The sequence below is a fragment of the Lolium perenne genome, chromosome 7, assembly GCF_019359855.2.
Source record: "Lolium perenne isolate Kyuss_39 chromosome 7, Kyuss_2.0, whole genome shotgun sequence".
In the NCBI taxonomy this organism is placed as follows: domain Eukaryota; kingdom Viridiplantae; phylum Streptophyta; class Magnoliopsida; order Poales; family Poaceae; genus Lolium; species Lolium perenne.
In genome coordinates this window covers 327,897,219-327,922,727 of record NC_067250.2, presented here as the reverse complement: position 1 = coordinate 327,922,727, position 25,509 = coordinate 327,897,219, and the positions used below count along the sequence as shown (strand labels likewise).

At 44.1% G+C, this 25,509-nt stretch overlaps 1 protein-coding gene across 1 annotated transcript; it reads left to right on the top strand.

Moving 5' to 3' along the window:
* The first annotated feature begins 23,745 nt into the window (after positions 1-23,745).
* Positions 23,746-25,509, top strand: LOC139834069 (uncharacterized). Its single transcript, XM_071824456.1, has 6 exons — positions 23,746-23,958; positions 24,054-24,248; positions 24,329-24,502; positions 24,722-24,973; positions 25,055-25,352; positions 25,448-25,509. The coding sequence occupies exons 1-6, from the start codon at positions 23,938-23,940 to the stop codon at positions 25,507-25,509; spliced, it is 1,002 nt and encodes a 333-aa protein (XP_071680557.1). The 5' UTR covers positions 23,746-23,937.

Genomic DNA, 25,509 nt, shown 5'->3' with positions numbered 1-25,509 from the left:
TTCACTATCTCTTCGCCGAACTAGTGCACCTATTAGGTGTGTTGGGGACACAAGAGACTTCTTGCTTTGTGGTTGCAGGGTTGCATGAGAGGGATATCTTTGACCTCTTCCTCCCTGAGTTCGATAAACCTTGGGTGATCCACTTAAGGGAAAACTTGCTGCTGTTCTACAAACCTCTCGCTCTTGGAGGCCCAACACTGTCGACATGAAAGGAGGGGGAACGTAGACATCAAGCACTTTTCTGGCGCCGTTGCCGGGGAGGAAAGGTAAAAGGTACTCACACTCCGGACCTCGGCTACCAAGCTATTTTCCGCCATTGTAAGTACTCGAAGCTATTTCCTTTAGATCCTGCAATTGCAACTTTTTGTTTCTTGTTTACACTAGTTAGGCATAATGGAAAACAACAAAAAAATTGGTGAGCTTTTTAGTCTTTTTCCTGATTTAGAATTGTTTGATGCAAAAATTAAAAAACCTATGGAACCTTATTTGCATGCTAGTAGTGATGTTATTAGTATGAATGCAATTACTGCTAATGCTATGGAGAAGTCTAAGCTTGGGGAAGCTAGTTTTTGTGATCTTTTTAGCTTCCCATCTTTAGGGGAGAAAATTTGTTCTGATAATGCTTTATCTCCCATATGCGATAACTCTAATGATGCTTCTGATATTTTGAATCCACCTGCTGAAAGTATTCAGTATAAAATACCTATGAAAATTATTGAACGTGTTATGGACAACCACTATAAAGGGGATGGAACTGTCCATCCTAGAGATCATTTACTGTTTTTGCACAAATTATGCGGGTTATTCAAGTGTGCAGGTATCTCTATGGATGAAGTGAAGAAGAAGCTATTCTCCGTTTATTTGTCCGGTAAAGCGGCACATTGGTATAAATTGTTGGAGAATAGACATTCTCTTGGTTGGGAGGAAATTGCATCTCTCTTTTATTCTAAATTTTATCCTCCTCATGAAGTGCATATTGATAGGAATTATATTTATAACTTTTATCCTCGTGATGGAGAGAGTATTTCTCAAGCGTGGGGGAGATTGAAGTCACTAATTCTCAAATGTCCCATTCATGAGCTCCCCCGTAATGTTATTGTTAATAATTTTTATGCGAGGCTTTCAGGACAACACAAGGACTATCTGGACTCGTGTTCGGAAGGATCTTTCACAAGCAAAGAGGTTGAAGCTAGGTGGGATCTTCTTGATCGGATTGAGGACAACGCTGAAGGATGGGAGAACGACAAAGGTAAAGAGTCAGGTATAAATTATGATTATGAATGCATTGAAGCTTTTATGGATACCGATAAATTTCGAAATATGAGTGCTACTTATGGTCTTGACTCTCAAGTTGCTGCAAATCTTTATAAAGCCTTTGCTTCTCATTTTGAATTGCCTAAAAATAATTTTGATAAGTATCATGAACCTTTTAAAGAGGCTTGCATGAAGAATGAAATTGTTGTTAATTATTGCAATAAGCATGCTCAAACTCCTAAAAATGCTATTTCTTATAAGCATGTTAATTTTTGTGGAATGCATAGGCCTTGCGGAATTAATCAAGTCAAAGATGAATATTGCATCCATCATATTAATGAAAAAACTAGAAAGTGGTTTAGGGCTCTAGATGATCTTGGTAAAAAAGTTTGTGCCCTCTATCCTTTTATTTGTGAAGTTTGCCATGAAGTGGGTCATTTTAATTTTCAATGCTCCTCCAATGATAATTTGACCCCCATGAGTGCTGCAAATTTGTATTGTGATGATGAAATTACTCCTAATCAGCATGATGAACTTACTTTATTTTTGGGGTGTGAAGAACTGTCGAGAAAAATCTCTTTGTTACATATGAGTGATCTTGATATTGATGATGTCCTGCATGGGTGTTTTTCTTATTGCATTGATAATAGCCATACAAATACTTACATACAAAATATTTTAGAAGATGACACCTTGCCAAAATATGATAGGACCGCTGTGGGTTTTCAACTAATTAATGAAAAGGAGGGATCCTCCCAAGTTTCTTCTATTGTTTCTGAAAGTAAATCAGGTTATGCGGACGAGCCACCCTTCAAGCCTCTTCCTCCTAAAGAAGGGAACGAGGAGAAGGAAGAGAAGAAGAAGAAGAAGAAGGGAACGAAGAAGAAGAAGAAGAAGGAGAATAAAAAGAAAGAGGTAACGGCGTATCCCCGCGTGAATGAGATAACGCTAGGTAACCGTAAGTATGTTGCTCCTAATGATTATTGTGATAATGAATCTGAATACGATGATCTTCCTATGCCCTTTGCATACATTAGCAATCATGATTTGAATGAACACACTACTTTTGATATTGCAAATCTCTGGGAAACTAATTCTGAAAATGATGATAATAATTGCCATAGTGTCAGTGCTATCCATGCTTCCTCCCATAATAATATAGAAAGCTGTAAGCTTGGGGAAGAGGTGTTTGAAAATCCTTTTGCTACTGATCATTATGTGTTTGATACATCTCCTTCTAATAACAATGATGGTATGGTTATAGATAAACCGACTGTGAAAGATAACTATTCTATTTCTTATGATGACACTGTGCCTCCGATCTTTGATGATTATTATAAAGAATGCTATGATATAGGTTATAATTATCCTTATGAAACTTGTCATAGTCATGATTGGATTACCAAAAACAATTCTTTTAATATGCAACTTGTTTACCATGTTCAAATTCTTGATAATAATCTTGCTCCAATTACTAATAATGAGAATAACTCTTCTTATGCCAAAATTAATGATACTTCTATGCATATGAACCATGATAAGAATGTTATAAGTGATGGGTATATTGTGGATTTCATCAATGATGCTACTGAAAGTTATTATGAGAGAGGGAAATATGGTTATATGCATCTTAATAATATTAAGTTTCCCCTCTTTATGTTGAGAATCTTGAAGTTACTCGTGTTTTATCCTCTTATGCTTGTCACTTTGTTCTTCATGAATTCATTTGTGTACAAGATTCCTCTTCATAGGAAGCATGTTAGACTTAAATTTGTTTTGAATTTGCCTCTTGAAGCTCTCTTTTGCTTCAAATACTATTTCCGCGAATGGATTATTAAAACTACTGAGCCCATCTTAATGGCTATAAAGAAAGAACTTCTTGGGAGATAACCCATGTGTTATTTTGCTACAGTACTTTGTTTTATATTTGTGTCTTGGAAGTTGTTTACTACTGTAGCAACCTCTCCTTATCTTAGTTTTGTGTTTTGTTGTGCCAAGTAAAGCCGTTGATAGAAAAGTAAGTACTAGATTTGGATTACTGCGCAGTTCCAGATTTCTTTGCTGTCACGAATCTGGGTCCACCTCCCTGTAGGTAGCTCAGAAAATTAAGCCAATTTACGTGCATGATCCTCAGATATGTACGCAACTTTCATTCAATTTGAGCATTTTCATTTGAGCAAGTCTGGTGCCATTTTAAAATTCGTCAATACGAACTGTTCTGTTTTGACAGATTCTGCCTTTTATTTCGCATTGCCTCTTTTGCTATGTTGGATGAATTTCTTTGATCCACTAATGTCTAGTAGCATTATGCAATTTCCAGAAGTGTTAAGAATGATTGTGTCACCTCTGAATATGTTAATTTTTATTGTGCACTAACCCTCTAATGAGTTGTTTCGAGTTTGGTGTGGAGGAAGTTTTCAAGGGTCAAGAAAGGAGGATGATATACTATGATCAAGAAGAGTGAAAGCTCTAAGCTTGGGGATGCCCCGGTGGTTCATCCCTGCATATTTCAAGAAGACTCAAGCGTCTAAGCTTGGGGATGCCCAAGGCATCCCCTTCTTCATCGACAAATTATCAGGTTCCTTCTCTTGAAACTATATTTTTATTCGGTCACATCTTATGTGCTTTACTTGGAGCGTCTGTATGCTTTTGTTTTTGTTTGTGTTTGAATAAATGCTTGTGTGGGAGAGAGACACGCTCCGCTGGTTCGTATGAACACATGTGTTCTTAGCTCATAATATTCATGGCGAAGGTTGAAACTGCTTCGTTAAATTATTATATGGTTGGAATTGGAAAATGCTACATGTAGAAATTGGTGTGATGTCTTGAATAATGTGATACTTGGCAATTGTTGTGCTCTTGTTTAAGCTCTTGCATCATATACCTTGCACCCATTAGTGAGGAAATACATAGAGCTTGTTAAAATTTGGGTTTGCATGAGTGGTTTCTCTAGAGTCTAGATATTTTCTAGTAAGATGTTTGAACAACAAGGAAGACGATGTATAGTTTTATAATGCTTGTAATATGTCTTTTATGTGAGTTTTGCTGTACTAGTTCGTGCTTGTGTTTGCTTCAAACAACCTTGCTAGCCTAAACCTTGTATCGAGAGGGAATACTTCTCATGCATCCAAATCCTTGAGCCAAACAACACTATGCCATTTGTGTCCACCATACCTACCTACTACATGGTATTTTCCGCCATTCCAAAGTAAATTGCTTGAGTGCTACCTTTAAAATTCCATCATTCACCTTTGCAATATATAGCTCATGGGACAAATAGCTTAAAAACTATTGTGGTATTGAATATGTAATTATGCACTTTATCTCTTATTAAGTTGCTTGTTGTGCGATAACCATGTTCACCGGGGACGCCATCAACTATTCATTGTTGAATTTCATGTGAGTTGCTATGCATGTCCGTCTTGTCTGAAGTAAGAGAGATCTACCACCCTATGGTTAAGCATGCATATTGTTAGAGAAGAACATTGGGCCGCTAACTAAAGCCATGATCCATGGTGGAAGTTTCAGTTTTGGACATATATCCTCAATCTCATATGAGAAAATTATTAATTGTTGTTACATGCTTATGCATAAAAGAGGAGTCCATTATCTGTTGTCTATGTTGTCCCGGTATGGATGTCTAAGTTGAGAATAATCAATAGCGAGAAATCCAATGCGAGCTTTCTCCTTAGACCTTTGTACAAAGCGGCATAGAGGTACCCCTTTGTGACACTTGGTTAAAACATGTGCATTGTGATGATCCGGTAGTCCAAGCTAATTAGGACAAGGTGCGGGCACTATTAGTATACTATGCATGAGGCTTGCAACTTGTAAGATATAATTTACATGATACATATGCTTTATTACTACCGTTGACAAAATTGTTTCATGTTTTCAAAATAAAAGCTCTAGCACAAATATAGCAATCGATGCTTTCCTCTTTGAAGGACCATTCTTTTACTTTTATTGTTGAGTCAGTTCACCTATCTTTCTCCACCTCAAGAAGCAAACATTTGTGTGAACTGTGCATTGATTCTTATATACTTGCTTATTGCATTTGTTATATTGCTTTGCATTGACAACTATCCATGAGATATACATGTTACAAGTTGAAAGCAACCGCTGAAACTTAATCTTCCATTGTGTTGCTTCAATGTCTCTACTATGAATTTATTGCTTTATGAGTAACTCTTATGCAAGACTTATTGATGCTTGTCTCGAAAGTACTATTCATGAAAAGTCTTTGCTATATGATTCACTTGTTTACTCATTGCATTTACATTGTTTCGAATCGCTGCATTCATCTCATATGCTTTACAATGGTATGATTAAGATTATGTTGGTAGCATGTCACCTCAGAAATTATCTTTTATCGTTTACCTACTCGAGGACGAGTAGGAACTAAGCTTGGGGATGCTGATACGTCTCCAACGTATCTATAATTTCCGATGTTCCATGCTTGTTTTATGACAATACCAACATGTTTTGTTCACACTTTATATCATTTTCATGCATTTTCCGGAACTAACCTATTAACAAGATGCCACGGTGCAGCCTCGTTTCTGCTGTTTTTGGTTCCGTAAAGGCTGTTCGGGCAATATTCTCGAATTGGACGAAATCAACGCCAAACCTCCTATTTTTCCCGGAAGCGTCCGTAACACCGAAGAAGAGTCGGAGAGGGGCCAGGGGGCCACCACACCACATGGCGGCGCGGGCCAGGCCTAGGCCACGCCGGCCTAGGGTGTGGCGCCCCCAGGTGCCCCCCTGCGCCGCCTCTTCGCCTATAAAAGCCCTTTCGACCTAAAAACGCAGTACCAATTGACGATACTCCAGAAAGACTCCAGGGCGCCGCCACCGTCGCAAAACTCCAATTCGGGGACAGAACTCTCTGTTCCGGCACTGCCGGACGGGGAATTGCCCCGGAGCCATCTCCACCGCCGTCTTCACCGCCATCTTCACCGCCATCGCTGCTTCCATGATGAGGAGGGAGTAATCCACCTCCGAGGCTGAGGGCTCCGCTGTAGCTATGTGGTTCATCTCTCTCCCATGTACCTCAATACAATAATCTCATGAGCTGCTTTACATGATTGAGATTCATATGAGTTTGTATCACAATTTATCTATGTGCTACTCTAGCAAAGTTATTAAAGTAGTTCTATTCCTCCTGCACGTGTGTAAAGGTGACAGTGTGTGCACCGTGTTAGTACTTGGTTTATGCTATGATCATGATCTCTTGTAGATTGCGAAGTTAACTATTGCTATGATAATATTGATGTGATCTATTCCTCCTACATATGCATGAAGGTGACAGTGTGCATGCTATGTTAGTACTTGGTTTAGTCTGTTGATCTATCTTACACTATAAGGTTACTTAAATATGAGCATTATTGTGGAGCTTGTTAACTCCGGCATTGAGGGTTCGTGTAATCCTACGCAATGTGTTCATCATCCAACAAAAGTGTAGAGTATGCATTTATCTATTCTGTTATGTGATCAATGTTGAGAGTGTCCACTAGTGAAAGTGTAATCCCTAGGCCTTGTTCCTAAATACTGCTGCGTTACTACTGCTTGTTTATCGTTTTATGCGTTACTACTGTCGCAATACTACCACCATCAACTACACGCCAGCAAGCTATTTTCTGGCACCGTTGCTACTGCTCATATATATTCATACCACCTGTATTTCACTATCTCTTCGCCGAACTAGTGCACCTATTAGGTGTGTTGGGGACACAAGAGACTTCTTGCTTTGTGGTTGCAGGGTTGCATGAGAGGGATATCTTTGACCTCTTCCTCCCTGAGTTCGATAAACCTTGGGTGATCCACTTAAGGGAAAACTTGCTGCTGTTCTACAAACCTCTGCTCTTGGAGGCCCAACACTGTCTACAGGAAAGGAGGGGGAACGTAGACATCAATGCTGCGCATGGAGCCGGCAATAGCTTCACCGGAAGCTGCAAACTGTGGCGGCCAAATGCAGGGCTGAAACAGCGTATTTTCAGAGGCGCTATAAATGCAGCGCCAAAAACAGAATATAATGAAAAATAGAGTGCAGTAAAACAGAAGATCAAACAAAGACTAGAAATAGACATAAAATAGGATAAAATTAGCTTGATAGATACTCCGTAGTTCATATTTTTACAAAGTAGTGCGATAAAACTAAACTAAAACTCGACATCTGACGAGTCCGGTGTCGTGCCCGACACCGGATCCGACGAGAAGAGGTCAATCCAACGGGGGTCGTCCTCGCCAATGGTGGTCGGCCCGGCGAGCTGCGCTTCGATGAAGGCCCGCTTCGTCGCCTTCTCCGCCCTCCGTCGTGCGCGGTCCTCCTTCTTCGCTGCCCGCCTCGTCGCCTTCTCCGCCCTCCGTCTGCGGAAGTGCTCGTTCTCGGCGGCAACGTCCTCGGGGAAGCGGGCCGCCCACTCGCGCGCCGCGCGCTCGTCCCGCTCGGCGATGCGCAAACGGCGCTCCATCTCGCGGCGGCGGTGCTGTTCCTCCTGTCTAACGATGTACGGCGGCGGCGCGAGATCCTCGGCCTGCTGGCGCGTCCACACGTCATGGAAATTCATCGACGATCGCGGGCGCCCGAGCCGCCACGCCATGGCGTCGTACGCGCGCGCGGCCTTGTGCGCGGTCTCGTAGGTGCCGAGGCCGATGCGCTCGCCGCCGTCACGTATCTCCGCGTAATACGTACCTTTGGGGCGCGCGCGGACGCCGCGGTACCCCGTGCCCGAGACGCGGCAGTACCGCGAGCTCGACGCGAGACGAGGCATGGCGGCGGCGGCGGAAGCGGAGCCGTGGCGGCGATATTAGGCGCAGATGGGCAAATTTCAGCAACCCGTGTCCATCTTTTTTTTTGGCAGGATTACGCCATGTACCACCTTCCAATTAGTAAATAGTACTGTTCAGCCTTCCCCTGTTGGGCCCAATATTTCACTTTGGGTTGCCAACGGCCATCTACATGGTAATTGCTCTCGGCCTACTTGCTCCGGCTGTCGAAGCCCAATAACTACAAATGGGCCTTTCTGCTCATGCAATTTCGGCCCTTTTCTAATGAAACACAGATCCTATGAATGGCAAAAGAAAAAAAACGCGGAGATTCTACATAAAAGTTGTTTTTATTTATTTTGAATTATTGGGTTCCAATTTTTGAAACTGCTCATGCCCAATATGAAAATCCTTGTTCGCTCCATACCCACATGGATAACGGTATTTTTAATAATTCATAAAGTGGATTTGAAATTTAAAACATATCCAAATAATTCCATGATTTAATCTATCAACTTGCAAGATCTTGGAGAGAAAAAGCTTGTATTAGTCTGCAGAATCCTCACCGTTTCAAAGGCGGCAGTGGATCAAAAGAAAAAAGGAAGTAGCCAGAAATTAGGGGTCAAAAATAACTCCAAGAAATGTAACTTTTATTGTTCGTAGAGGATGACATGCGGGACCCATGAGCCAGCAGCTTACTCAACGTTTCAAAGGCGGCATGAGATCGGAAGAAAAAGGCAAGTGACCAAATATCAGGAGCCAAAAATAATCCAAGAAATGAAACTTATTGTACATAGAGGATGACATGCGGGTCCCATTTTGCAGCAGCGGTTTCAGCGTTTCAAATGCGGTTTGAGATCAAAAGAAAAATGAAGTAGCCAGAAATCAGGGGGTGAAAAAATTCCAAAAAAAGAACGATTTCAATTGGACTGCATGTGGACATCTGGGCATTCGAACTATCCTGCTGGGCCTTTTGACTCGTACAATTTCAGCCCACTCCAAAACAGGATAGTTCGGATTTTTCTAAAAAAAACAGGAAAGTCCTATGCTTCGCAAAAACAAAAACAAGGAGATTCAGCATATAAATTTGTTTATGTAAAAATAAATATTTAATTTATCCGTTGAAATAGCTCAGAGCGCAATACACTGTTTATTGTCTGCAGAATAATCAAGATATCACATGTTTCTTGTACGGGGAGGCTGACATCGGGGACCCATGAGCCAAGCGGCGTCGTTTTAAAGGCGGCAGGGGATGGAAAGAAAAAATAAACCAAAAATCTGTTGGTAAAAAATCCAAGAAAAGAAACATTTTCGTTCTGAGAGGATGACATGCGGGACCCATGAGGCAGCAACATCCTCAGCGTTTATTGTTCATAGAGGCTGACATGTAGGACCCGTGAGCCAGCAGCGTCCTCAACGTTTTAAAGGCGGCAGGATATCGAAAGAAAAAATAAGCCAAAAATCATTTGGTAAACAATATCCAAGAAAAGAAACATTTACCGTTACGAGAGGATGACATGCGGGACCCATGAGGCAGCAAAGATCCTCAACGATTCCAAGGCGGCAGGGGATCAAAGAAAAAAGAAATATCCGTAAATTAATTAGGGGTTCAAAAAAAATACATCAAAGGAAACTTTTATTGTTCATAGAGGATGACTTGTGGGACCGACCTGCCAACAACGTCCTCATCGTTTCAAAGGGGCAGGAGATCAAAAGAAAAAGGCAAATAGCCAGAAATTAGGGGTCAAAAATAACTCCAAGAAAGGAAACTTTTATTGTTCGTAGAGGATGACATGCGGGACCCATGAGCCAGCAGCTTACTCAACGTTTCAAAGGCGGATGAGATCGAAAGAAAAAGGCAAGTGACAAAATATCAGGAGCAAAAGATAATCCAAGAAAAGAAACTTTATTGTACATAGAGGATGACATGTGGGTCCCATTTAGCAGCAGCGGTATCACCGTTTGAGAGGCGGCAGGGGTTCAAAAAAAAAAGAAATTGCCAAAAATCAGAGGGTGAAAAAAACCAAGAAAATGAACTTTTATAGTACATAGAGGATGACATGCGGGTCCCATGAGCCTGCAGGTTCCTCAACGTTTCAAACGTGGCATGAGATCGAAAGAAAAAGGCAAGTGCCCAAATATGAGGTGCCAAAAAAAACTCCAAGAAAAGAAAGTTGATTGCTCATAGAGGATGACATGCGGGTCCCATTTAGCTGCAGCGGTCTCACTGTTTGAGAGGCGGCAGGGGATCGAAAGAAAAAGGCAAGTGAACGAATATGAGGTGCCAAAAATAATCCAAGAAAAGAAAGTTTTATAGTACATAGAGGATGACATGCGGGTCCCATTTAGCAGCAGCGGTATCACCGTTTGAGAGGCGGCAGGGGATCAAAAGAAAAAAGAAATTGCCAAAAATCAGAGGGTGAAAAAAAACCAAGAAAATGAACTTTTATAGTACATAGGGGATGACATGCGGGTCCCATGAGCCTGCAGGTTCCTCAACGTTTCAAACGTGGCATGAGATCGAAAGAAAAAGGCAAGTGAAAAAATATCAGGAGCCAAAAATAATTCAAGAAAAGAAAGTTTTATAGTACATAGAGGATGACATGCGGGTCCCATTTAGCAGCAGCGGTATCACCGTTTGAGAGGCGGCAAGGGATCGAAAGAAAAAGGCAAGTGACCAAATATGAGGTGCCAAAAAAATCCAAGAAAAGAAAGTTTTATAGTACATAGAGGATGACATGCGGGTCCCATTTAGCAGCAGCGGTATCACCGTTTGAGAGGCGGCAGGGGATCGAAAGAAAAAGGCAAGTGCCCAAATATGAGGTGCCAAAAAAACTCCAAGAAAAGAAAGTTGATTGCACATAGAGGATGACATGCGGGTCCCATTTAGCAGCAGCGGTCTCAACGTTTCCAAGGCGGCAAGGGATCAAAAGAAAAAGGAAGTAGCCAGAAATCAGGGGGTCAAAAAAAATCCAAAAATAGAAAGAATTTTGGTTCATAGAGGATGACATGCGGGACCCATGATCCTGTATCGTAAACGGCTCGATCGGAGAACGTTGAACGAGATGGCGCGATCGAGAAAAAAAACAATGCCAGAGAGGCTGCCATCTGGGCCCTACATCCCTCGGCGGTGCGGATTTGCGTTGACTCGGCCGGCGAACCCGAGATTTCGAGATGCACCACGTCCCGGGCCACCATACGCGACGTTTTGGCCGCTTTCGTCGGGCTAGGTGGCCTCAAAAACGAGAAAAAAAAAGTTTTGACATGCACCACGGAGGGACCCAAAATCGTCGGCCATGGTACACCAGCAACCACGGCGCGACTTCAACTTCGTCGGCCATGGCAACTTTTCTTGTAGTGCCATTGCCCCTGTCATAAACATCTTTATTTGACACTTTTTTGCTTCTTTCTTTTCATTGACACTTTTTTCTTTTTTTTTCTCTCTAGGGACGCCCCTTATTTGATTGCACTTATTCATACTAATGCTACCTTCTTTATACTTTTCATACCTATTTGTTTGCTTTTATTTTATTTTTTATTTTCTTTTTTCTTTTTTTTTTCGTTCCTAACTTTCCACCCTTAGTTGGAGGGGTTTTCCCTCATCTTTTGTGTGCAACTCTTTTTGTTCTAACCTGCAATGGCGTTGATTCTTCAAATTTGTGGATGACCCCCACTACTTATTTCCCCATGAGCTTTGAGCATACACAAAACAGATGATTTGGAAACAAAGATAGCACATCCTGAATAGTAGGTAGGTATGGTGGACTCAAGTATAATATTGGCAATAAGTTTGGCTCAAGGAGCTTGGAAAGCAAGCACCGCTTGTTATAGTGAAAGGCTAGCAAGGGGAGAAAATTTACAACTACGGAAAAAAGTAATGCAAAGGTGTACATAGCACTTGCTCATTTACTAATATGAAAAATAAGATTTAAAGTAAACCTTCATGATGTAAATGAAATGTAGCAGAATGCATGATACTTATACTACCATTTATCTCAAGTATAAACAATACAACTAAATGTAACAACATGCATAGCTTTTTCTGTAGCCGTTTTAATTCATTTACCCTTTTCTTTTACTATCATCCAAACTTAAATTTCATTTTATTACATTAGCTCATTCATATTAATTAATCATACCTACAGGTGGTGGTCTCTTTATTCAAAATAAAATGCAAAAGAAAAAACATGAAAACTAAACATAGACGCTCCAAGTTTATGTAAAAGTAGAATGATGCCTGAAAAACAAAGTTAAAAGGTGTGCAAACCGAGAGTTTGATATGTCCAGTGGGGTTCCATTGGGCATACCCAATCTTATGGTGTTTACCATTACTTGAATGACACCTTTTTTGATAGTCCTTTCTTACAGGTGAAAATACTTCACAACAAAACATTTTCCCATCTCTTTTCTGAGTGGATGACATTAGTGGGCACAAAAGATAATATGCATGCTACCATAAAACCTCCAAATAAAATTTGGTACATAATTTCCAGAGAGTGTATTATGTTTCTATCATTGACAAAAAATATATCAAAGAATTCATAAAGAATCAAATCGAAGCTCAAAAGAGTGCTTAAAACAGCAAAAGACAGAGTCAGAAAACAACAGCAATGTAACAAATTTATTTCGACCGTTTAAACATGTCAGAAATTTTTGCTGATTTTTGTGCTTACATAGGACATAAAGTTGTAAATTCAGTATTTTGTTTCGTGATTTTAGGAGCTACCAGAAAATTAGAAAAATCACACACTAAACAACAGTGTGAAGAATTCAACAACTCCTCATATGTATTACAACTTCAAAACATCCATGATGGGTATAACTTGGGAGAACTTGGCACTTCATTACTAACTACAGATAACAAACCAAAACAAACTATCTTTCTACAATAAGAACACACACAAAAAACTCAAAAGAAAAACTCTTTTTGTAGCCATATAGCTAGGATCCATGCCTTATTTCTTCATGATGAGTAAGTGTCATAAGGACACTTGTATGGAAAATGTTCTTCCTTGGAAAATGTTCCATACATTTCTTGTGTGGAAACTAAAACATGACATTCCCTTCTTTGGAATCAATGACAACACCTGTTGTTCTCAAAAATGGTCTACGAAGGATTATAGAACTAGAGGTTTTTCTCCCCATGTCCATAAGAATCAAATCAACGGGGGAAAAAATCATATGTAATTCAATCATAATATTATTAATTTTACCTAATGCATGCTTGGTAGAATCATCAACAAGTAAGAGACCAATATCACACTTTTTCCATTTTTTCTTATCAAGATCAAGTAAATCATATAATTCTTTAGATAGAACACAAACACTTGATCCTAAATCTAATATAGCATGATAGTTTTATTTTTCAATAATAACTTGTATCCATGAGATCCAAGCATACCCAAGCCTTGATGGTATCATAGCATCATTATCATATATTTCTATCTTTTTCTTTGATAACATGATTAACGATATATGAACCAAATCTTGTTTGATGAACATTAAAAGATGGATCATTAGCAAACTTTTTCAAGAGAGTAATATGTTCATTGAAACTAAACTTATCAAGATCTAGTAGAGGTAGTAATTTTACTGCTAAGCATTTTAATTTTCTCTACTTGTTTCTCTTCCACTACTCTTTGTTTTACTACCCAGACTTCTTTATTTTTTTGATGTTATCCTCAAGATCCTCGAGAACCTAATGATTTGGATTTACTGTAGGCATGTCTTTAAAAGAAGTAGCAAGTTTTAAGCACATTACCAAGACGCTGAACTTCTTTTCAGCTCTAATTTTTCCATCTCACGTATTACATATTTTAAAAATAATTCTAGATGATCTTTGTTTATTTTATCAGGTAGTATTTTAGCACAATCCTCAATCTATTCTTAATAGATGCAAGAATAGTCTGTGTTTATTTCGAACTTCCGGGTAACAAAGGCAAAGCTTCTTCCAACCTCATCTAGTGCAAAGCAAAGCCTTTGTCTTGTGCCCCTAACTTCACCATGTAGTTGTCAAGCACAAGGCTTAGGTATTATGAAAGTAAAATAACAATAAATAAAATACTAGAAAGGAAATTAAAACTAGAAAGTAAACTAAAAAGTAAATAAAGATGTTTTTAGGTTTTTGGTTGTAACAGCAAGAAGTAAAGATATTTTTTTATTCTCGAAATTAATTAATGCTAAAAATGTAAAGGCAAGTAAAATTAAGTAAAAGTTATTTCTAAGGATAAAAAGTGAAACAGGATTCATGGATTCACTCGTCTACTAGCTCATAATGGTGTGGTGACGTTAAGAACACGATAGATAACTTAATATTAATAAGATTTTATTATGTGTTTTAATTAGTATTCATACGGGCATCACATCTTAACATAAATATCGGTACACGGCGCCTGGCTAGTCCGGGAGCAAAGAACAATCATATGCACACTGGTAGAAAAATGGCCTTTAGTCGCGGTTCGCAACTGCCATTAGTCGCGGTTGCGCAACCGCGACCAATTAAGCGTGACTAAAGCCTCCCCCCCTTTAGTCGCGGTTGCTTACGAACCGCGACTAAAGGCCCGTCCACGTGGGCGGCTAGCGTGCGCCTGTGCGAAGGACCTTTAGTCGTGGTTGTTGTCCCCAACCGGGACTAAAGGCTATTTCGTTAAATTTTTTTAATTCATTTGTGTTTCTAATTTTTTTTCACTCCGTTTTTTTTTCTATTTTTCTCAGAATTTCTATTATTTCGGTTATTTCCATAGCTTAGTCTCTATCTCTAACTACACTTATCTCTAGTCAAATTACTTACTCGTGGTCAAACTTCCCGCTCGGTCACCCATCCTCCCACTACTCCACCTCTAGCACGCTTAACTTCCGAGTTCCTTTCCCATCCCTCTTCCAAGTGCTTTGCGTGCATGTTGTTGATAGTAGTATCATATCAATTCTATTAACATGTTGGTCGATGTCACATTTTTTTTATTGTTTGAATTTCAAATAATTTTTTTCATAAACAAAAATAATGATGTAATAATAATCGTGAATAAATAAATAAACATTAACTTTTAAATTTTTATTATTTTAATTTTTTAAATATTTTTTTTGCCAAACCTAAAACCTAAAAATTTGAAAATCTAAAAATTGTGTAAAAGTAATAGTAATCTTTATGCTGAATGCAATTATTAATTTTATTTTTTTGAAAAATTTAAAAAATATAAAATCCATAATTTATAGCAAAAACTAAAATCTTCCTGCTTTCATATTTTCATTTGGAATTTTGAGAATCTAAAAATTGGCTAACCGGGTAACTTTTTCCAAGGATTTTTTTGATATATTATACATTTTTTTCCGACGTCGTATGCAAAAGTTATTGCAGTTTTACCATTTTTTAAACTTCTTTTGAAAAAAAAGTGAAAATTAGAATTTCTTAATTTATCCGAATAGTAGGTTGCATAACATACAAGAATCTGAAAGCAATTTTTTTTGAATTTTCTATCATTTTCTTTTGTATTTTACAAACCAAAAAAAGGCGATCCGGGGGGGGGGGGGGGTGCAGGGTGCGTGGGAGAAAAAAAACACGGAAAAACCTTTAGTCGCGGTTGGGGTCACCAACAGCGACTAAAGGGCCCTTTAGTCGCGGTTGGTGTCCCCAACCGCGACTAAAGATTTTTTCGCCGGATGGATCCTTCCATAGCCCTTTAGTCCCGGTTGGTGTTACCAACCGCGACTAAAGGGGTACCCTTTCGTCTCGGATGGAGCATTAGTCACGGGTCGCCTCCCGAACCGCGACTAAAGCCCCCTTTAGTCGCGGTTCGAATATTTCCGGGACAAATGGGGGTGGACGGAAGCCTCTTTTTCTACTAGTGGCAATTTTTTCTTCGAACCGTAAAATAATATGCTTGGTTAGTTTGCACCATTTTTTTTCTTCGAACCGTAAAACAATATGCTTGGTTAGTTTGCACCTTCCGCAGATTCTAAGGGAATCTCCAGCGGCGCGACGCAAACGGACGTTGAGCGACCGTTTGTTTCCGCCGTGACTGGAAATGCGTCTGGCACCACCTCCAGCGGGGCGACGCAAAGTGACCGGGCCGTTCGCGGAGACGCAAACCTGGCCCAAATATGCGCCAGGTTTGCGTCTCTGTGGACGCTGCGCGGACGCGCATAGTGTCCGCTCGGTTCTCGCACGGGCCCGCCTGGCAGCAGCACAACTTCTTCGTCTTCTGCGGCATTACTTCCGGGCGACGCGCTGCAGCCTTTGCAGGGCCCCGTTAATGGCGTGCCTCGGCTTCCGCGAGCATACGCAGCTAGTAGGCGTTGCACTGGCAGGCCATTGAAGGATCCGGCGTACGCGCTGAACTCCTACAACTGGATTTCATTCGGGACGTGGGAGTTCGACGCGCGCCGCCGCGCTGCCTACCTCGCCGACGTAGACTACTTCGAGCGCGAGATCGTCGCCGAAGAAGAAAAGAACGACCAGGAGGACGCGGACGAAGACGGCGACGAGGACGAGCACGAGGACGTGACCATGGCACAGTACAACCACGACGACGGCGGGCCGGCGTGGGATCCGGAGACCCAGCCGCCGGACATTTCCGAGGAGGAGGCCATTGCCATTGCACTGGCCAACAGCGAGCAGGACGAGCTCAACGAGCTCGCTATGTGGGACGGGCTCGCAATCCAGCTCCGCGAGTCAGCGCTCGCGCAGGGGAGGCCGGCGACTACTCCGGCAACGCCGACGCGTTCCAACGTCCGCGCTTCGCCTGCTGCTCCAGCGTGGGATCCCTGGGCACAGCCTCCTCCCCATGCGGCGGTACCTCCTCCACCGCCGGCGTACGAGCTTCCATGGACGACGCCGCAGTTGATGGACCTCGTCAGCGACGACGACCAGTAGATAGCACGTACCCTTAGCACGCCTTTCTGGCTTTTTTATGTCTTTTTTTCATGTAAATTATGGCTTCATGAATGAAAAAAAATTATGCGTCGTGCCGCTGTAGCCACCCCCGATGGAAACGGACGCCCGGTTCGACCATTTGGCCCGACGCAAACGGACACGACGCGTCCGTTTGGACACTGGAGATGGCCTAATACACCAAATATCCGGCGATCGATCAAATGCTTCGACCGTTTGCTGGCCTGACTGGTTTGGGTCTGGGATTGGACAACCCGCACGAATGGCTGACTCGCTGGCCGGAATCTCTCCGCATCGATCATAGCAGTAGCAATGGATAAACAAACGAGACTGACCTCATTTGCTAGAGACTGGTCGGCTGCACAGCTCAATTATCTCTCGGGCCCCGTTTAACATGCTACTCTAGCCGTAGCTTGGATACATATTGTCAACTCTCTAGCTACCTTGTCATTCAAATCAAACCAATTATTATTGTCTCATCATTATGTATCTCATCTGACAATGCCGTTGCGCGACTCAGCAATTTCACAATGGCTGCGCCAGATCGATTTGCACGAGGGGATCCGGAGGAAAGCATCTTCACACCAGCCGAGAAGTTAACAGTTGCCACCCTCCTCTCGTCGTGGATGCTGCCTTGAACTCACCCATGCGTGCGCACGTACGTACACAGTCGCGCTGTCATGTTCTGTCCATATCGCTAATGATAGGATTATCATGAATCGTCAGTGGCATACGTACGAGACTACATGGCCAAACGGGGGGTCACAATGCATCGCCTCTCCGTCGCATATAAATCACTAAGATGAGTCATATATAGTGAGGAGTAACATAAATTAATAATATGCACATGTTACTAATCTATGTTATTACCTTCATAGTGAAGAGTAACATATGTGTGATATCATGTAAAGTCATTCACTACGGGAAAATCAGGCGCTGCCGTGCAGCCTATCTTTGCCGTGAGCTGCTGCACGGCAAAGATTTCTTTGCCGTGCGCAGCAAGAAGACCGCACGGCAACGTCAAAACGCACGGCAAAGTATAGGAGCAGCGCACGGCAAAGAAACCTAGCACGGCAAAGAAAGACTTGGCGCACGGCAAAGCAGTATCTCACGGCAAAGTCTGGGAGCAGCGCACGGCAAAGATAGTAGGACGGCAAAGTCCCTGCAAGCCGCACGGCAAAGAAATAATGGACGGCAAAGGCCTGGGCACTGCCGTGTCCCGCCCCTTTGCCGTGCAGACAGACCAGTTGCACGGCAAAGGGTCCTTTGCCGTGCGCTGCTCCCTTTGCCGTGCGCCAATATACATTTTATTTGTTTTTCTAACTATTTTATTTCATCTACTACTTATATTTATTTTGTTAATTAGTTTTTCTTTTTGATGACTATTTATTACACTATGTGCAATACATAATTAGTCTCCATGCTCATCCCCCACATATATCAGGGTTCCGGTGCTCCGGCGGCCGTCCCCCAAAAACAGCGGGACGGCGGGTCTACCCCCGTAGATTTCTCCGCGCGAGGGTGCAAAATGTACTTTTTCATTCTTTTAGGTTTGTTAGGGTTAGGTTTTAGGTCCACTTGCAAGTTTTGGTGGCATTCCGGTGCTCCGGGGGTCATTCCCCCCTAAAAACGGCTGTCTGTGGGCCCCGGATGGTCTACCCCCTAGATTTCTCCGCGCGAGGTTCCACCAATATACCTTTTCATAGGTTTAGGTTTGTTTAGTCCATGGACATATGGAAAACCATGTGTGGCACCCTTTGGCACAGTCTAGCCCCTGATATACCCGCGGCGGGACACTTCACCGTACACGTCCAGGAATCTGTTAAGTGTTATCGCCCGAAGGTGAGGAATGTCAGACCGGGGATCCATGCCATGCACCATTTGGTGAATTACACCTTGCATCACACTTTGACACATATCATAGGTCCACATGCAAGTTTTGGTGGGGTTCCGGTGCTCCGGCGGTCGTTATCCCCCTCCTCCCCCCAAAACAGCGGAACGTGTGCCCCGGCGGGTCTACCTCCCTAGATTTCTCCGCGCGAGGGTGCACCAATATAACTTTTCATTCTTTTAGGTTTGTTTAGTACATATAAACATGGAGAACCAAAGATTGGGACCCTTTGGCACATATACCCGCAGCTAGAGCCATTATCACACGATCGACGGTGTGCCTGATCTACTGGTTAGGGTTAGGTGTAGGGTTAGGGCTAGGGTTTAGGGGCTAGGGCTAGGGTTTAGGTTAAAGGGTAAGTATTTATGGTTAGGTATAGGTTTAGGGTTTAGGGTTAGGGTTAGGGTTTATGATGCATGGTTCTGCAGCTCCGGCGTCGTGGTTTAGGGATTTAGAGGGGTTTAGGGCTCGAAGCCTCCCCAGTTTAGGGTTTAGGGTTTAGGGGAGCTACTTTTGCACCATTACACCTTGCATCACACTTTGACACATATCATAGGTCCACATGCAAGGTTTGGTGGGGTTCCGGTGCTCCGGCGGTCGTTATCCCCCTCCTCCCCCAAAACAACGAACGTGTGCCCCGGCGGGTCTACCCCCCTAGATTTCTCCGCGCGAGGGTGCACCAATGTAACTTTTCATTCTTTTAGGTTTGTTTAGTACATATACACATGGAGAACCAAAGATTGGGACCCTTTGGCACATATACCCGCAGCTAGAGCCATTATCACACGATCGACGGTGTGCCTGATCTACTTGTTAGGGTTAGGTGTAGGGTTAGGGCTAGGGTTTAGGGGCTAGGGCTAGGGTTTAGGTTAAAGGGTAAGTATTTATGGTTAGGTATAGGTTTAGGGTTTAGGGTAAGGGTTAGGGTTTATGATGCATGGTTCTGCAGCTCCGGCGTCGTGGTTTAGGGATTTAGAGGGGTTTAGGGCTCGAAGCCTCCCCAGTTTAGGGTTTAGGGTTTAGGGGAGCTACTTTTGCACCATTACACCTTGCATCACACTTTGACACATATCATAGGTCCACATGCAAGGTTTGGTGGGGTTCCGGTGCTCCGGCGGTCGTTATCCCCCTCCTCCCCCCAAAACAATGAACGTGTGCCCCGGCGGGTCTACCCCCCTAGATTTCTCCGCGCGAGGGTGCACCAATGTAACTTTTCATTCTTTTAGGTTTGTTTAGTACATATACACATGGAGAACCAAAGATTGGGACCTTCGGCACATATACCCGCAGCTAGAGCCATTATCACACGATCGACGGTGTGCCTGATCTACTGGTTAGGGTTAGGTGTAGGGTTAGGGCTAGGGTTTAGGGGCTAGGGCTAGGGTTTAGGTTAAAGGGTAAGTATTTATGGTTAGGTATAGGTTTAGGGTTTAGGGTTAGGGTTAGGGTTTATGATGCATGGTTCTGCAGCTCCGGCGTCGTGGTTTAGGGATTTAGAGGGGTTTAGGGCTCGAAGCCTCCCCAGTTTAGGGTTTAGGGTTTAGGGGAGCTACTTTTGCACCATTACACCTTGCATCACACTTTGGCACATATCATAGGTCCACATGCAAGGTTTGGTGGGGTTCCGGTGCTCCGGCGGTCGTTATCCCCCTCCTCCCCCCAAAACAGCGGAACGTGTGCCCCGGCGGGTCTACCCCCTAGATTTCTCCGCGCGAGGGTGCACCAATGTACTTTTTCATTCTTTTAGGTTTGGTTAGGACATATACACATGGAGAACCAAGATTGGGACCCTTTGGCACATACACCCGCAGCTCGAGCCATTATCACACGATCGACGGTGTGCCTGATCTACTGGTTAGGGTTCGGCGTAGGGTTAGGGCTAGGGTCTAGGGTTTAGGGGAGCTACTTTTGCACAATTACACCTTGCATCACACTTTGACACATACTATATGCCCACATGCAAGATTTGGTGGGGTTCCGGTGTTCCGGCGGTCGTTCTCCCCCTCCTCCCCCCAAAACAGCGAAACGTATGCCCCGGCGGGTCTACCCCCTAGATTTCTCCGCGCGAGGGTGCACCAATGTACCTTTTCATTCTTTTAGGTTTGGTTAGGACATATACACATGGAGAACCAAGATTAATGTGTTAGGATTTAGGGTTAGGGTTTAGGGTTGGGGTTATGATTTAGGGTTAGGGTTATATGATTTAGGGTTAGGGTTATGATTAATGTGGCTAGGTTAATGGGTTAGGATTTAGGGTTAGGGTTTAGGGTTAGGGTTATGATTTAGGGTTATGGTTAATGTTAGTGATTCCGGTGCTCCGGCGGTCATTCTCCCCCCTCCCCCCACAACGGTTTGTGTGCCCCGACGGGTCCCCTAGATTTCTCCGCGCGTGCTGAACCGGATTGAATCGGACATTTCTTGAAAAACATGAAACAAATAGTATTAAATAATACACATTTTGAAAAACAAGTTTAATATAATTTGCAAATAAAACTTAATGTTATTGATAATTAAAATGGAGAAAAAATCTTTGCCGTGCGTAAGCTCACGGCAAAGAATGATGCCGCACGGCAAAGGTAGCTTTGCGCACAGCAAAGACTGCAACGCACGGCAAAGATGCCTTTGCCGTGCGCAAAGGCCAAGCCGCACGGCAAAGAACCTGTGCCGCACGGCAAATTCGCTCGCACGGCAAAGAACCCGATAAGGTAGCCCACCTGGTCGGCCACCACCACACAAATCAGATCGAGCACCTCGCACCTCGCACCTCGCACGACGCCGCCGCCTCTCCCCCACGACGCCGCCGCCTCTCCCCCACGCCGCCACCTGCCACGCCGGCACGGCCACCTGCCACGCACGCATGCCGCCGCCTCTCCCCCACCGCCGCTAGTCCCCCGCCCCGCTCCCCCTGTTGCTGTTGTGCCCCCACGGTCGCCCGCGCGCACCGCCACTGCTGCTCGCCACCATGGCCAGCGCGGCCGAGCTCGGGAGCTAGGGGCCGCCGCCCCTGCACCACGCCCTGCCCCTTCCCCTCCCTTCTCGCCACCGCCCCTGCTCCCATCCTCAACCATTCCGGCCGACTGCTAGCTGCCTCCCCTCCTCCGGTGACCAAGCCCGCAGGTAAAACACCCCCGGTAGCTAGTGTTGTAGTATATATGCATGCTATTTCTTGTAGTATTTAGAGTAGCTAAAATATCCATGCTAATTGTTGTAGTATTTAGGTTATTTATAAATGGGATTTAGGGCACAATAATTAGAACTAGTTTATTTATAATAGTGTTTTCATGTTTTAGTATTTAGGTTGTTTTATAGCCTATACCTCTTACGGAAAGAAAAAGGCCCCTAGTTAATTTAGTATAGTAATGTGCTGCAAGGAAATTTTAAGTAAAAGTGGTCAAATAAATTAATTTTCCGCACTTTAATTCTTTATGGTGAAGTAATATTGTTATACCACTATTGTAAAAAAGTCGTGTTCACTTGCATGACTATTTTATTTCTCGGTATGCAGGTGATGCTTCGAGGTGGACACGGGGGGCAGCGTCGTGGGGGTGTTTGACGGGGGGCGGCGTCCCGGAACTTCTTCGGCAATTCTCTCACGCGTCTAGGGTATAAATCTCCCTCCCACCTTTACATGTACCTAGGTTTTTTTTTGTGTCTAGATCACCAAGTCTGTCGCGATACCTAGGCGTCTCTTCCCGATCGTAAGGGTTACGCGGATAAATATGCATTAGTGGTCTCGCATATTATGAACCGTAACTCTTACGGCATTTATCGGGACAGCCGGCGGATGCGTAGTTGGGTACGTTCTCCGTGCTCTACCCCGATCCGAGACAGGATTTCGGTAGCGCCTCCCCGTTGTTCTCCGGATGCACACCCCTCTCGGCTTTTTGCCGGGACGTGTATCGGGAGAGCAGCGGGGAGGTGCTGCCGAAATTCTGTCTCGGATCGGGGTAGAGCTGGGAGAACGTACTCAATCTACGGATCCGGCGGCTGCTAGGAGCCCACCTAGTAGAGTTTCAGGTTGATGCACGCGTAAAATAAATAAATATATGATGCATTTATTTCGTATTTGATATATAAATGCTATGTTCGTCTGTTTTGTTGCTGATTAGAGGATGGATAATCGTGGCTGGATGTACGATGGCAGAATCAGTCAGTGGGACTATACTGATGAATGGAGAGAAAAGACCGAGCAGTTTGTGGATAGGGCGTTTGCCATCCCTAGCAGACCTATAAGTGTTTGGTGCCCTTGTAGTAAGTGCGCTAACCGAAAGGCACAGGACAAGGAAACTATGAGTATGCACCTGATCAAGTTTGGGTTCACACCGTCCTACAGGATTTGGACTTACCATGGAGAAAAGGCAAAGAAACGTGCTAGGAAGGAGGTGCGGCAGATTCAACCTAGGGGGGAATATGACACTGGTTTTGATAGGTGCTTAGAAAACTTGGCTAATGGTAATGTGCCTGAAAGCTCTCATGTAGAGGTGGAGACACCTCAGGATGCGGATACAAGTGAGGACCCGGAGGAAAACACAAAGGAGTATTATGAGGCTCTGTTTGCTTCGCAGAAACCCCTACATGAAAATACAGAGGTTACCCAACTAGATGCCATCGCTCGCCTTATGGCCTTGAAGTGCCATAGGAACTTGTGCAGAGATGGGTTCGATGAACTTCTGGTCATCGTAGGCAGCCTTCTGCCGAAAGGGCACCTCTTGCCGCAAAACTTCTACTATTCGACCAAATTGCTCAGTGACCTTAAGATGTCATCTCAGCAGATACACGCTTGTCCAAAGGGATGACACAGCTCCCCTCGCTGAAGCACTGGCGCTACAGGCACATTGTTCTACAGCCCTATGGAAGGAGGTACATGTTAATTTTTGGCATTTCGTTATCGCAATTTTGTCATTATCAAAATTATTATCACATACATATTGATGTTGTCGTTTCATGGTGCAGCTCGTTCCAGTTTGAAGACCCGACGCAGAGACCGCCACGTGGGTACTCGAACATCCTTGGGGGCCTACTTAGATGGTATTTCCCTGGGATAGTCAATTTCCCTACTGGTGGCTGCGACGTAGCTTGGAGGTGGGCGCACTACAGCCTCGCGGAAGATCCTCTTGGCCGCGGCACCGCGGCGGATATGGTTGTTGCCAAATTCTGGGTACGTGACTTTTGACTTCTTACCATTCATACACTCTCCTTGGTTCATAATAATTGCACTAATGCCCCTTGTTTTACCTATGTGCATGGTTGCAGAAATACTTCAAGAGGGCCGAGGGCAAGGAGAATGCGTGCGATGATGTCCTACACCAGCTTGCAAGGAAGAGGGTGACTGGCATGCACTACGAGGCACGTATTCAATGCGTCCACGACTGGCACGCCGACCGCTTCGTCCACATGAGTAAGGAGGACGCTCGCGACACGCTCATGCAGCCGTGGCAGTACTTGCAGGTATTTTTATTTATGTGTTATTGATTTCTTTATCGCCATGTAGTTTATTTTACCATAATGGGTTTATCTTGTGCATGTAGAACCCTCCTCAGTACGTCGGCAACGACGATAGGTGCTTTCGTGCGATGGTCATGTGGTGGACATGCCCCCAGTACCTCAAGAAGCACGAGGAGGGCAAGAAGAAGCGGGCAGAGATGCGAGGTGGATCGCATATCCAAGGCAGCATCCCCATCTTTCTTCACCTGCAGAAGGAGGTGAGCAAATTAATGGTTCCTTCATTCTTTGAATTCATGTTATATATTTGCTAACTCTGCAAGGGTGTGCCACTTCACTTTATTACATGTTCTCTTTTGCAGGAAGTCAAGACAGGAGCGAAGCCTAACGTCTTTGCCGTGCTAAAGAAGATGAAGCAAAGGAAGACGCCTGATCCTGAGACGGGGTCCGTGTGGGTTAACCTGCAATCCGAGACCCAGTGCACGTCGTATGTCTCCAAGTTCAAGCGGTCGTTCGGCGAGGACGCCACCCCAGAGGCCGAGGACTTTGACCCTGAGGTCGCGGTGCTTGCGGGAGAAGGCTTGAAGCATGGCCGCCTATGGTTTGGTGACGGGTGCGTCGACCCAGCGAAGGTTCCCTCTCTCCGCCAGATCCGTCGTGGTCGTAAGAGCGGCCAGCCTGAGGTAGAGCCCCGGCCACGGGCTTCGGATCTAGCTGTCGAGCGGTTACGGGTATGTTCTTCCTCGGGTCTCTACATTTACTTTACATGCTTTCCATTGAAATGTTAATGACATCGCGGCAACACAACGTAGGAGGAGATGGCAGCGAAGGAGCAGGCGGCCCAGGAGCAAAGGGCGCAGATGGAGCAGCAGATTCTGCAGTACCAGCAGCAGCAGACACAGATGATGCAGCAGATGCAACAGCAGCAGCAGATGATGCAGCAGCAGGCACAGATGAGCTGGCTGATGAGCCTGACGGCTCTGTCTTCTCCACCGGGGAGTCTTCCTCCTCCACCTTACTCCATGTCGTGGATGCCGCCACCGCCCACTCATACCCCGGGGACACCTATCACCGTCAACAACATGAACATCATCCGGAGCATGAACCTCGGTGAGTCCTCCTACGCTTGTGCCCAACCCGCTACTTGTGCTTGTTCAAGTGTTCAATATGCAAATGACAAATGCCAATTCCATCAAACCTTGTAGATTATGTGTCAGGACGCAATGACGATGAGGCGGGCGCAAGCAATGGAGGAGGACAAGGTTGA

Bases quoted from the DNA above. Each gene is read 5' to 3' on its own strand.
- LOC139834069 (XM_071824456.1), top strand. From the start codon at position 23,938: ATGGTTGTTGCCAAATTCTGG. The intron at 24,974-25,054 runs GTATGTTCTTCC...AACACAACGTAG, and splicing joins TAGCTGTCGAGCGGTTACGG to GAGGAGATGGCAGCGAAGGA. The intron at 25,353-25,447 runs GTGAGTCCTCCT...CAAACCTTGTAG, and splicing joins CATCCGGAGCATGAACCTCG to ATTATGTGTCAGGACGCAAT.